At 42.2% G+C, this 12,681-nt stretch overlaps 1 protein-coding gene across 1 annotated transcript in view; it reads right to left on the minus strand.

Moving 5' to 3' along the window:
* Positions 1-985: 985 nt before the first annotated feature.
* Positions 986-12,681, minus strand: part of LOC134579084 (dipeptidase 2-like) — a 140,911-nt gene continuing 129,215 nt past the window's right edge. The window contains exon 10 of the mRNA XM_063438247.1: positions 986-1,573. Within this exon, the coding sequence (XP_063294317.1) occupies positions 1,382-1,573 (192 nt within the window). The 3' untranslated portion in view covers positions 986-1,381. The remainder of the gene's footprint in view (positions 1,574-12,681) is intronic.

The raw sequence follows: 12,681 nt of genomic DNA on the forward strand, positions 1-12,681 counted from the left end.
AATAGCCTATTTCAAATGTATATGTATTGTTTATTTGTTTAATTAGCCTCTCTTAATAAATATTATTGAATTGCCGAAAGCAAGGAGTGTGGACTCTGACTTTACACTCGGTTTTTAAGTTATTATTTTTAGTTATGAATATTATTATTAATTCCAAGTTTACTACAACTTGTGAGTTAAACGTTTATTACAGGGGGGAATGGGTGTCCTTATACTTTAAGAAGATCCAGAGTGGCTGAGGGAAGGAATTAGCGAGGAGGTAACTGGTCGGGTTACCCGGGGTCTGCTACAGTAGTACAGTAGTAAATGCATAGAAAGACAATTAGTTAATAATTGCTGCAGTATACAAGTTATGTCTGAATATCTTGCTTACGTATGATCTGCATCATAATTAATATAAAAATGCTGCAGACCTGTGGCTCAGGGATCAACCCTAGACACAAGTCTGCTGAGACATAGCTGGCTACTGAATAAATGGTTGATTGCTTCCTGAGAAACCTGTGTCCAGTGTCTTATGTGTTTCCTGGCCTCAGATTCCTGCAACAGCGTCTGGTGAGTGAGCGCAGTGCACTAGCCTCTCCCCGTGTGCCGTGTCACCTGGTCAAGGTGGTGACTATGTCTGAGCCAGTTCCTTAGATTCACGATCAAGTTCCATTGTATGCAGTGCGGTATCTCTGGATTGAAGGGGATGTTCCAGAGCATGGTGGACAGGGTGCTCTGTTAGGTTACCTGGAGAGGAAAGACGGGGAATCCAAAGGGAATGATTGTAGTCCTTTCTAGGGAATTTTGTATGGATTTGGCAAATCCGCCACATAGAGCTTACAAAAAGAGGATGTCTGGGAAAGTGAAAAAAGAAATGGCTACACCTCATAGTCATCCAGTGTTTGTATCGGCAGAGAAAGAATAATAACTCAATCTAACTGTAGCACCAGAGAGACATTGTCACCAATTGATGATGCAACCTGTCAATAATAGACAACAAAAGTGCATGGTAACAAATGGAAATGTTGCTGTTTATTGACAAAATGTGTTACCAAGAACAATATATATATTTATATTTATTTTGTCTCATATTCAAGTATTTCTAGAAAACAAGTATAATTACAGTATTGCACATTTAACATGTGACATATACAATATAATTGCATTCATATCCATAATGAAATATTCAGACTGGATGGTTTATGATGTCTCCAGAACTTCTCACAAGCACTATTTTCCTATGAAACACACTTTACCATTATATAGCCTCTTACATAGGCCTTAATATCTATCTATCTATCTATCTATCTATCTATCTAATCTTTGAAATGACCCACACAAGTACTAGATGAGTGGAGATACATTATTGGCTAACACTATCCAAAATGTATGCTTATTCTTACACACAAACACAGAAAATGATCCAAGCTGTTATTATGAACATCAGTGGATTTTGAATTCTTTCTTGGGCCTTGGAGATTGTACTATGTTTTAGCTTTACATTGCGCAGGTCTAAACGACAGTTGTAGTTTAATTCAGTAGCTGGAATTTCATTCTCGCTTGGTTTTTGTGATGTCTGTTCATCTCTTATCTGCAATAGAAAGTAAAATGTTATATTATGATATGAGTAAAGAAAATATTCTATGGTGTTCAAATTAAATAAAATAATGAGTGCTTTGGAAAATAGGATGTTTGTCTTTACGTATCACAATACTCTAAATATATGGATAGTTCCTCTCTTAAAGGACAACTGTCACCTCAAAACAATTGTTTACTATAATAATCCTTTTATTCATTTTGAAATGAAATATATTTGTTAAAATGAAGTATATGTAAAAATTGTTTTTAGAAAAAAAGTTCATCCCTACCTTTAGTATATGACAGGAACCTTCCATATACATGCACCACCGAGACTGTCTATTTTCAAACACTTTCTGACCCAAGTTGTATGTATATGGCTGAAGGATTCGGTTATATACTAAATGTATTTTTAGAGTTACTTAAGGTGTTCATTTAAAAACAAATTATTTATTTTCTAAACTTTTTTCCCATTATTTTTTTTATTGAAAAAAAATGTTAATTTGAACAAATAGACAAAAACTAAAAACTAAAAAAGTTGATAGCAATATCCCAACACAATTGGGAAAAAATTATTAAAGCAGAGTATCAAATATATAATTTTGTTTTCTTTTTCCCAACAAACTAACAACAAATACACAGACACATCAGTACAAACTTACAAATCTAGATCATCGTCAGTCCAAAAATGGAAGGCTTTTCACCTCAAATGTCAAAACCCAGTATTTATGTTTTAGCTGGTTACTTCAAATACTTTCAGCCATTTAGTATAATGATCTTGCTTGTTTAAGGAGTATAGGGAGGAGCCGTTTAAATTTATTTCCATACGAAGTTGATATGTAAATTGATATATTAAGAGCTTCCTTTGGAAAGAAAGATTTGATTACAATTGTAATCGCTAAAATGCAATGTATAGCAAGGCATTTTATAGGGGTGGAAGTTAAAGCCCAGTTTAAATGTAATTGGGCCATGTCACGTGCTCTTTTTAAGTATAATTTAGTTAGAGATTTAAATAAGTCGTAGGCCCAGGACCACAGAGATTTACCACCATACCACCATATGTGTAGGAAGGATCAATCCAAACATCCACACCGCCAACAGTGTGGGTTTTGATTTGGATACATCCTAGAGACCCTGTACGGCGTCAAGTACAATTTGTACTGACATTCTATTCGGTTCAAGCAATAAATACGTTTTCGCATATCTTTAAGTGTACAACACCATTTGTTTTCACTTATTTCCACTTCTAACTCTTTTTTTTTCATTTATCTACAGCAGGGGTAGGCAACCTTTTAGCAGCACTGTGCCGATATAGGATTGTGATGTCCCGTAGCGTGCCGGTCCTATTTTTTTTTTTTTATCGAGGTGTGTATGCTGCCGTATTCTGCTTGTGTTATTTTTTCTGTAATTGCTTTGTGTCGTTGTATTTGTGCATATATGCAGGGCCGTCTTTAATAGTGACTGGACCCTGGGCAAAGCATTTGCTTGGGGCCCCCTGGACCCTGTCCCCCCTCCCCAGGCATGCAATCACGTCCTCCACCTCAACGCAGTGGCGGACCTAAAGTAGAGAGGTGCAAGAGTTTTTGGGGGTCTCCCTGTTGCACGGGTGATTAAAAGGTAGATCCCCATCTGTCGTGCAACTCCAGAATGCATTGACAGCTGGGGCTCTACCATTTACCCATGTTTGCAGGTCTGTATTTAGCACTAAGCAGTTTTTGTGTGTTTGAATGTAAACAGGTTTTTGTATGGAATATGTTTGTTTGTGGTGTTGGCGTGATTGCAAGCATGTATTTGTGTAGTGTTGGTTTTTTAATGCAGGGGTGTATTTACATATAATTTTGGTGTGTAACACAGACATGTGTTTGTACATAGTGTTGAAATTTGAATGCAGGGGTGTATTTGTGTGTAGTGTTAGTGTGTGAATGTTGAGATGTATGCACATATACACACACACACACACACACAGATATATACACACTGAAATGCGCGCACACACACACACAGATACACACACAGACATACTGACACACATACAGACATGCTGACATACAAACATACTGACACACACACAGATATACTGATACACACAGACATACTGATACACATACTGACACACACAAAGACATATTGACACATACTGACACACAGACACACACACACAGATATACTGACACACAAACATGACGCTCACACACACTGACAGATATACTGACACAGACATACACTTTAAAACTAACCCTCCAGTTTCCTACCTTTCCTACTGGTGGCTGAAAGGTGTTGGGAGTTGGGGTCTAGCGCTCGCGGCCAGCCCCCCTCCAATCTGCCTACTCTTCTTTCCCGCGCGCTCCTCTCTTTGTGGGAGGAAGTGGTGCACGGCCGTCACGTCCTCCCAGCCGCTGCCGAAAAGCAAGGGGCCCGCTCCCGCTGTTAAAGCGCCTCAGCGTGCGACCGGGCCCCTGCTGACAGAAGCCCACCAGGTGGTCCTTTGTGCATGGGCCACCCGGTGGGCCTCCTTAGTGTGCGGATTACTGGACAGAGGGTTAGAAATTGTTGAGGCCAGCAGGGCTCACGGTGCAGCTGGCCAGTTTGCCCTGCATTAAAGACGGCCCTGCGTATATGAGCTATTATATTGTATATGTTCATGAGTAGTTTATGGTATTGTGTATGATACATATGAATGTGGGCTGTGTATGGGGGCTGCTTGTGGAATTGTGTGTGTGTGTGTGTGTGTGGATGGATATGTCACAGTGTGTGTGTTTGGTAGTGTGTGGGGGCTGTTTGAGGTATTGCATGTGGGGTTGTGTGTATGCATGTGGATTGTCAGTGGTGTTTCATTTGTGCGGATTGTGTGTATGTTTGTGTCTGGGCTGTCCGTATTATTTGTATCAGGGGAGGGTTATTCTGCATTTCTGTGTATATCTAGCAGTGTGGGTGCCTTCCAGTGGGGACTAGGCCGGCCAGGTACATGTCAAGGACAGGAGCTGCAACAGCAACTGCGAGCTGCTCTATTACAGTGTGGATTCCTATTCACAGGTGCTGGGAGGAAGTGATCTGAGATCACTACCTCTACGTGCTGCATTGCATAAATTGAGGATTGTCCTTCACCACCTTTTCGGATTAGCAGATATCTGAAGTTTTACTGGGACTCCTGATAGGCCAGATCCTGTTTGGCTCTAGCAGCCTTGAGTGCCGTGCAAAGACACCTCGAGTGCCGTGCATGGCACTAGTGCCGTAGGTTGCCTACCCCTGCCCTAGGGTATTTCAAATGGTGGTATTTTAACACTTTACATGCACTAAGTCTACCACTAGTCATTTGTTTGTGTTATTTTTCTCTCACATTGTACATCATGATCGCTTCCAGCACTAATTCCCCTATGATGTATCAGGTACGTCCGTGGTCCTTAAGGACCGCTTTTTATCGGACATACCTGATACATCCTTGGTCCTTAAGGGGTTAAAGCCTGCAATGCGAATCATTGCCATTCTGCAGGAACAGCAATGTTTACATTGCAGGGTTTAAATGCCTCTAGTGGCTGTCACACTGACAGTCACTAGTGGCACTTCCGCAGAAATATCAGAGTAAAACTTGGCAATTTCTATCAGATGATCTCATAGAGATCATCTGACTGGCATGGCACAACCTTTTGCTTTGCATGTGCATTGGCTCCCAATGCTTTCCTATCTGATAGCATAGGTGTCACGACTGCTAGTGTGGTCCAACACGCAGAAACTATGTAAACCTATACATAGAAATAAGAAAGGAAATAAAAGGACAGAACGTAAACCGGACCTTAGAATGGCCAGACTAATACGTTAGAGACATTGAATGGTCAAAGGGAAAGCCGAGGTCAAGAAAGCCAGAAAATACACAATACCGTTTAAACAAGCCAAGTCAAGGGAACCAGATATCGGAATAACCAGGAAAAGCCAAGATCAGAATACCAGAATATCAATATCACAGGGAAAAACGCACTCTCAGGAATCCACGACAGGGCAAGGTACTGGGGTGAATCAGGGATTTAAATATTCCTCTCTAGGCTCTGATTGGTCAGAGGGTGACCTCTGACCCCAGAACATGCGTGTGCGTTGATGTCGTGACGTCACGCGCATGTTCATATTATTTTGAGGGGTGGAGCCATTGATGGACGCGACCGCATGACGTGCATCGCGGCGCGCCGGAATCCGTGACAGTACCCCCCCACTCGAAGACCACTCACCGGGTGGGAAGGAGCCGGCTTGTGAGGAAAACGGTTGTGAAACGACCGGACAAGACGGGGAGCATGAACCCGGTCAGCAGGAACTACGTTCCTCTGGGCCATATCCCTTCCAGTCAACCAGAACACCTCTAGAGAACTTGGAGTCTAATATAGATCAGACTTCGTACTCCTCTTGATCACCTACTACCAATGGCGGAGGAGGAACAACCATTTTTGTGCATCGATTGCAAGTGAGGGGCTTAAGCAATGATACATGGAAAGAATTGGCAATTCTCATATGTGCTGGGAGTGCCAATGAATAAGTCACAGGGTTTATACAATGGAGGACAAGAAAGAGACCTATGTATCGAGGAGCTAGTTTCATGACGTGTGGATAACCAAACTCTGTCCTCTACTCGATAGACAGGATTGGCACCCCTTCTCTTGTCAGCTTGGACTTTAGCACCTTTAGAGGCATCCTGTAGTGCTGAATGAACAGAATCCCAAGTGTCCTGAATAGAAGTCAAACGGGCGTTCAAAGCAGGAATATCAGTGCCTGAAAATTCAGAAGGTAACACAATGGGTGCTAACCCTGATTAAGAAAAAAATTAACTATGATTAGAGGATTCATGAGTCGCATTATTTCTGGCAAATTCAGCCATGGGTAAGAGTTCGTACCAGTTGGACTGATCGATAAAGCAACGTAAAAATGTTTCTAAAGACTGATTGGCCTTCTCTGCAGCACCATCGGTCTGAGGATGGTATGCAGAGGAAAATGAAAGTTCTACACCCACTTGTTTACAGTAGGCACACCCGAACCTAGAGATAAATTGGGTACCTCTGTCAGAAACAATGTTTTTTGGTACTCCATGTAATTGAAAGATCTCCTTCATTATATATTTTGACAAGATCCTGAGCAGACGGCAATTTTTTAAAATGTGCCATTTTGGATAATCTATCTATAACCATAAGGATGGTATTATACCCATTTGAATTGGGGAGATCCACGATGAAATCCATGGCTAAATGGGTCTATGGAGCGTTAGGTATAGGAAGTGGTTGTAACAACCCAGGAGGAGGTTTGTGGGGTGTTTTAGAAACTGCACATATTTGACATGCCCCTACATAACTTTTAATGACGCTCCTAAGAGTAGGCCACCAGAACTTCCTGGAAATAGCAGAGAGAGTCTTATTTATTCTGGGATGACCTGCTGTCAAATTATCATGGAATAATCCAAGTACTTTTCTCCTCAATGATGGTGAAACGTACAGTTTGTTCGGCGGTTTTTCTACATGTGCCTATGTTTGATCTGCTATTATGGCACAGAAGAGTGAAGAAGACACTTCGGAAACCGTAGTAGCAATAAGACATTCTGGCGGTACGATTGGGAATACCTCTTGTTCAGGAACCTCATCTGTCTCAAACTGTCTAGAAAGTGCATCTGCCTTTGTATTCTTTGTCCCGGGCCTGTATAATTACAAAATTGAAACAGGAGAGGAATAATGACCATCTAGCCTGTCGGGAGGACAATCTCTTAGCGTCCCCAATATAAGCCAAATTCTTATGATCAGTGAAAATCAAAAGTGGCTCTTTGGAACCTTCTAAGAGATGCCTCCATTCCTTAAAGAAACTCGTTTTCCTGGCACTATAGTGCCCTGAGGGTGCCACTAGAGGCTGGATTAACCCTAAAGTAAACATACAGAAGTTTACAGCAGAAATTGTTAATCCTAGGTGGACCTGGCACCCAGACCACTTCATTAAGCTGAAGTGGTATGGGTGCCTGTAGTGGTCCTTTAAGGGCAAGTACAATGGCCAGTAATTCCATATTCCCAATGTCATAATTTTTCTCTGCAGGAGTTAGTTTTTTTTTTTTTAAATTCTTTATTTTTCATACGATAGGTATAGCAAGTACATTTCAACTTTCGGGCTTGCGCAGAAGCCAATATTTAAGAGAACATTCTTGAAAATACAATATGTAACATGAGCTTACATGACAAGCCTCTTTTTAATCCCTTTGTGCCTTGCCTCCCATCGAGGATTTTGTGTTTAATTCAGGCAATTTAGCTTAATAAGGAGCCCTAACTCTACTCAGACCAGTTTCGTCTTTAGGCATCCTCGTTTCTCCGACTGTGTAATCATGTCTGGGTGAGGAAAAAAAAAAAATTGATAAAAGAAAAAAAAAAGAAGAACAGTACCCCTGTAAACCAAGGGGTGAGAACAGACGTAAGCAAAGAGGGTGGAGGAGGTGTGAAATGAGAAGAAGCTAGACAAGAGAAAAGGAGAAAGGTCGAAAGAGAGGAGGAGGAAATGGGAGAGAATAGAGACGTTTTATGAGAGGGGGGTGCAGGGGGGCGAACGAGGCCTTTAGAGTCTAGGTCGCCATGGGGGCTCTGTATTGCTGGTCCCCAACTTTACTACCTACCGATCCTTGTCAGTCACCACTGGAGCCCATTAAACTATTGTCCCATGGTTCCCAAACCCTTTCGAAAATAACGGTCGTCCCCTTTAACCTTGCCGTCAGGACGTCCATGATTCTGCATTCTCTTATCCTGGATATCACCCCTCGAAATTCTGGTCCCCCAGGTGAGAGCCATGCCGTTGCTATTGCTCTGCGCGCGCTTAGAGTTATCGTGTGCACCAGTTTCTGCTCTTTTTTAGTCCATCCCTCAATTGATCTATTTAACAGGTAGATCCATGGGTCCATAACCAAAAGTTTGTTAAACGTCTGTTTCAGTAAGTCCTCTACTGACTTCCAAAAGCTGTGTATCTTCGGGCATTCCCACCAGATATGGATGTACGTGCCTCATAGGCAGGAGTTAGATTTTGAGAGAAAAACCCACAGGGATGGGGCATCAGTACTCTCTCTTTGAGACAGAATGGCTCCTACTCCTGTTTCTGACGCATCTACCTCTAAAATAAAAGGTTTGATCGGATCGGGGTGTGTCAGGACAGGTGCTGAGGCAAATAACGATTTAAATTTTTCAAATGCCTCCTTTGCTTCCTTGGGCCATGAATTACAATTTGCTCCTTTCTTTGTTAGGTTGGTAATGGGAGCGATTACTGATGAAAAACCCGTAATGAATTTACGATAATAATTAGCAAAACCTATAAAGCGCTGTGTTGCTTTCAGACCTTTAAGTAACGGCCATTGCAATACTGCCTCTAGTTTGCGTGGGTCTATTTTAAAACCAGAAGGGGATATAACATATCCAAGGAACTGTATCTCAGTCTGGTCAAACTGGCATTTTTCAAGCTACAATCTAAGCCAGTCTTTAACAAGGTTTTGAGCACGATTCTCACATGTTTGTGATGTGTGTCTAGATCTGGGGAATAGATGAGAATGTGATCTAGATACACCAGTACGAACATGTGGAGATATTCTCTAAAGACATTGTTTATAAAATCTTGAAATACCGCTGGGGCGTTGCATAAGCCAAACGGCATAACCAGATATTCATAATGTCCCATTCTCGTATTAAACACTGTCATCCACTCATGTCCCTCCTTAATTCTGACTAGGTTGTATGCACTCCTTAGGTCAAGTTTAGTGAATACTCTGGCACCTTTCAACCTGTCGAATAGCTCAGAAATAAGGGGAATGGGGTAGGCGTTTTTTTTTATGATTTTATTCAGACCTCTATAATCGATGCAAGGGCGTAGGTCTCCTTTTTTGGATACGAAGAAGAACCCAACCCCAGCAGGTGAAGAGGACCTTCGAATGTGGCCCTTTCTTAGAGCGTCTTTAATGTATTCCTCTAAGCAAAGGGTTTCTCGAGGAGACAGTGCATAAATTCCTCCTTTAGGAGGCGTAGTGCCTGGTAACAAATGTATGGCACAATCATAGGGTCTGTGTGGAGGTAATACCTCAGACTGAACCTTGTTAACCCCTTAAGGACCAAACTTCTGAAATAAAAGGGAATCATGACGTGTCAGACATGTCATGTGTCCTTAAGGGGTTAAATACTTTCTTTAGGTCCAAATACTGTGGTGGGATTTCTGTGGTTAAGGGAGGCACTATAGGTACATTGATGGTACCAATTCGTTGTGGCATCTGTAGTAAACAATGACCTCTGCAATTCTCTCCCCAACTCACAGTTTCCTCCTTCAACCCAATCCAAACGTGGATTGTGTTTCTGGAGCCAAGGAAAACCGAGTATTATCAGACATGTATGGGAAGATATAATTTGAAAAACCATTTCCTCAGAATGTTAGTGTAATGATATTGATGTTACAAAGTTTTGGAGTCCAGTAGCCAGATCAGCAATGTTTTCTGCCAGAGGTAGCCACTCGTTACCCAGGTGGTTGAGCCCCTGAGCCTTGAGTGGCCTTCTGGTCTTAAGCAGAGATGGGAGACTGGAACAGAGAGATGATAATCGTAGTGAGGCAAGCCGAGGTCAGTGGGAAGGAGAAGCAGCAAAGTCAAAACGGTCCAAAATCAGCAACAGGTAGGAGAAACAGGAACAAGCTTGATTAGAGAGTACAGGAACCACAATAATCTGGCAAAGGTACAGAGAAGTGGCTTTTATAGGCCAAGAACAAGACACATGACCAGACACAGCTGAAGAGACTTGTCACTGATACCAATGCTGTAGAGTCAAGGTTACCAGATCTCAGGTACATTTGCAAAAGGCCCAGCAGAGTCAGTTCCTCACATTACTCCCACCTCTACAGGCGCAGCCTCTGGATGCCCTATTTCCTGGTTTAGCAGGGTACTGTGCATGGAAAGACTGAAGAAGATCAGGAGCATGAATATTGTCCACTGGTTCCCACGATCTATCTTCTTCACCATAGCCTTTCCAATGAACCAAATATTGAAGCTTGTTGCGGAATATCCTGGAGTCAAGAATTTTTTCCACCTCGTATTCATCTTCACCACCCACGAGGACTGGTGGTGGGGCAGGCAGGGCTCGACCAGGGAAAGTGTTTTCATGAAAAGGTTTAAGCAGTGCAACGTGAAACACCAGATGAATTTTCATGGAATCTGGAAGTTGCAGACGGAAGGTGACAGCATTGATCTGAGCGATGATCTCAAAAGGTCCCATGAACTTTTGACCCAATTTATGAGAAGGAATCCTAAGCTTAAGATTCTTTGTTGACAGCCAAACCTTGTCACCAACATGATAAACTGGGGCCTCCTTTCTATGCCTATCAGCAGCTCTTTTGTAACATTCCTGAGCCTCAGAAAGAGTCTTCAACAGTTTTTGGGAATCTCGTAAGGTGGTTAGCCGGTCAGTGACTGCAGGAATGGAAGTAGTAATTGGGAGACTCACTAGAAAGGTTGGATGGTAACCATAATTAGCAAAAAATGGGCTCAGAGAAGTGGAGCAGTGTTGGGCATTGTTATAGGCAAATTCCGCCGTGGGTAGAAAATCCAGCCAGTCATCCTGCAGGTAAGTAATATAGCACCGCAAATATTGTTCTAAAGTCTGGTTGGTTCGCTCAGTCTGTCCATTACTTTGTGGATGAAAAGCTGACGACAGATTTACATTAATACCTAGAATAGAACAAAAATATTTCCAAAAATGAGATGTAAACTGCACTCCCCTGTCAGAAATTACTTCATCAGGCACTCCATGCAAGCAAAATATTTCCCGAATAACTAGGTCAGCAGTCTGTTTAGCTGAAGGGAGACCACGAGCTGGTATGAAATGACTCATCTTAGTTAACCGGTCCACAACAACAAGAATGGTAGTGTGTTCCTTAGAGGGAGGTAGTTCCACAATAAAGTCCATGGATATAGATCCCCAGGGACGATGAGGAATAGGAAGAGGCTGAAGCATGCCAACAGGGGATGAGCGAGGAGTCTTATGTCTGGCACATACATCACAAGAGGACACATACTTCTTGACATCCTCATAATATTTAGGCCACCAAAAGGATCGGGTAAGTAGTTCTTGTGTCTTTCGGATTCCTGGATCACCTGCTGGTTTTGAGTCATGGTAGAGACGTAAAACGTCCAGTCGCACTGATTCTGGAACAAACAGACGTTGTTGAAAAATCCAAAACACATTAAGCATGGTCATATGAAGATCACGAGGAGGATCACGAAAAACTGGATCTTCAGCGTAGCCCTTTTTAATGTGAGACATTCGATCAGAAGGAAAGGTAACTCCTAAAAATCTACTCTCAGGCAAGATGGTGGCTTTGGTTACTGTAGTATGGAGGGGGTCAGCTATCCTAGACAAGGCATCTGCCTTGCCATTTCTGGAACCAGGGCGGTATGAAATAAAAAAATTAAACCTTGAGAAAAATAGGGACCAGCGTGCTTGTCTGGCTGACAGTCTCTTAGCTGATTGAATACATTCCAGATTTTTGTGATCTGTGAGGACAGTAATTGGATGGGTGGCTCCCTCCAAGAGATTTCTCCATTCGGCAAAGGCAGCTTTTATAGCCAAAAGTTCTTTATTCCCCATGTCATAATTTCTTTCTGCTGGTAACATCTGGCGGGAATAGAAGGCACATGGATGTAACAACATCTTAGGTCCAGTCCTTTGAGACAGTATAGCCCCAACAGCTGAATCAGAAGCATCTACCTCTACAGTAAATGGCAATTCTGGCTGAGGATGTACCAGGATAGGGGCAGATGTAAACAGAGTCTTTAATCTGGAAAATGCAGTGTCAGCCTTATTGGACCACTGAAAAGGAGTCCCTTTACGTGTAAGTTCAGTGATCGGTGTAATAATGGCAGAGAAATTCTTAATGAAACGCCTGTAAAAATTGGCAAACCCCACAAATCTCTGAATATCTTTTTCATTCTTGGGGATGGGCCAGTCCAGCACAGCTTTAATTTTACTTGCGTCCATACTTAAACCTTTAGGAGTTATTACATATCCCAGGAATTGAATTTCTGTTTGTTCAAACTCACATTTTTCCAGTTTAATGTATAGGTGGTGGGTACGAAGGCACTCAAGAACAATGCAGACC

This window comes from Pelobates fuscus, chromosome 12, assembly GCF_036172605.1.
Source record: "Pelobates fuscus isolate aPelFus1 chromosome 12, aPelFus1.pri, whole genome shotgun sequence".
Taxonomy (NCBI): domain Eukaryota; kingdom Metazoa; phylum Chordata; class Amphibia; order Anura; family Pelobatidae; genus Pelobates; species Pelobates fuscus.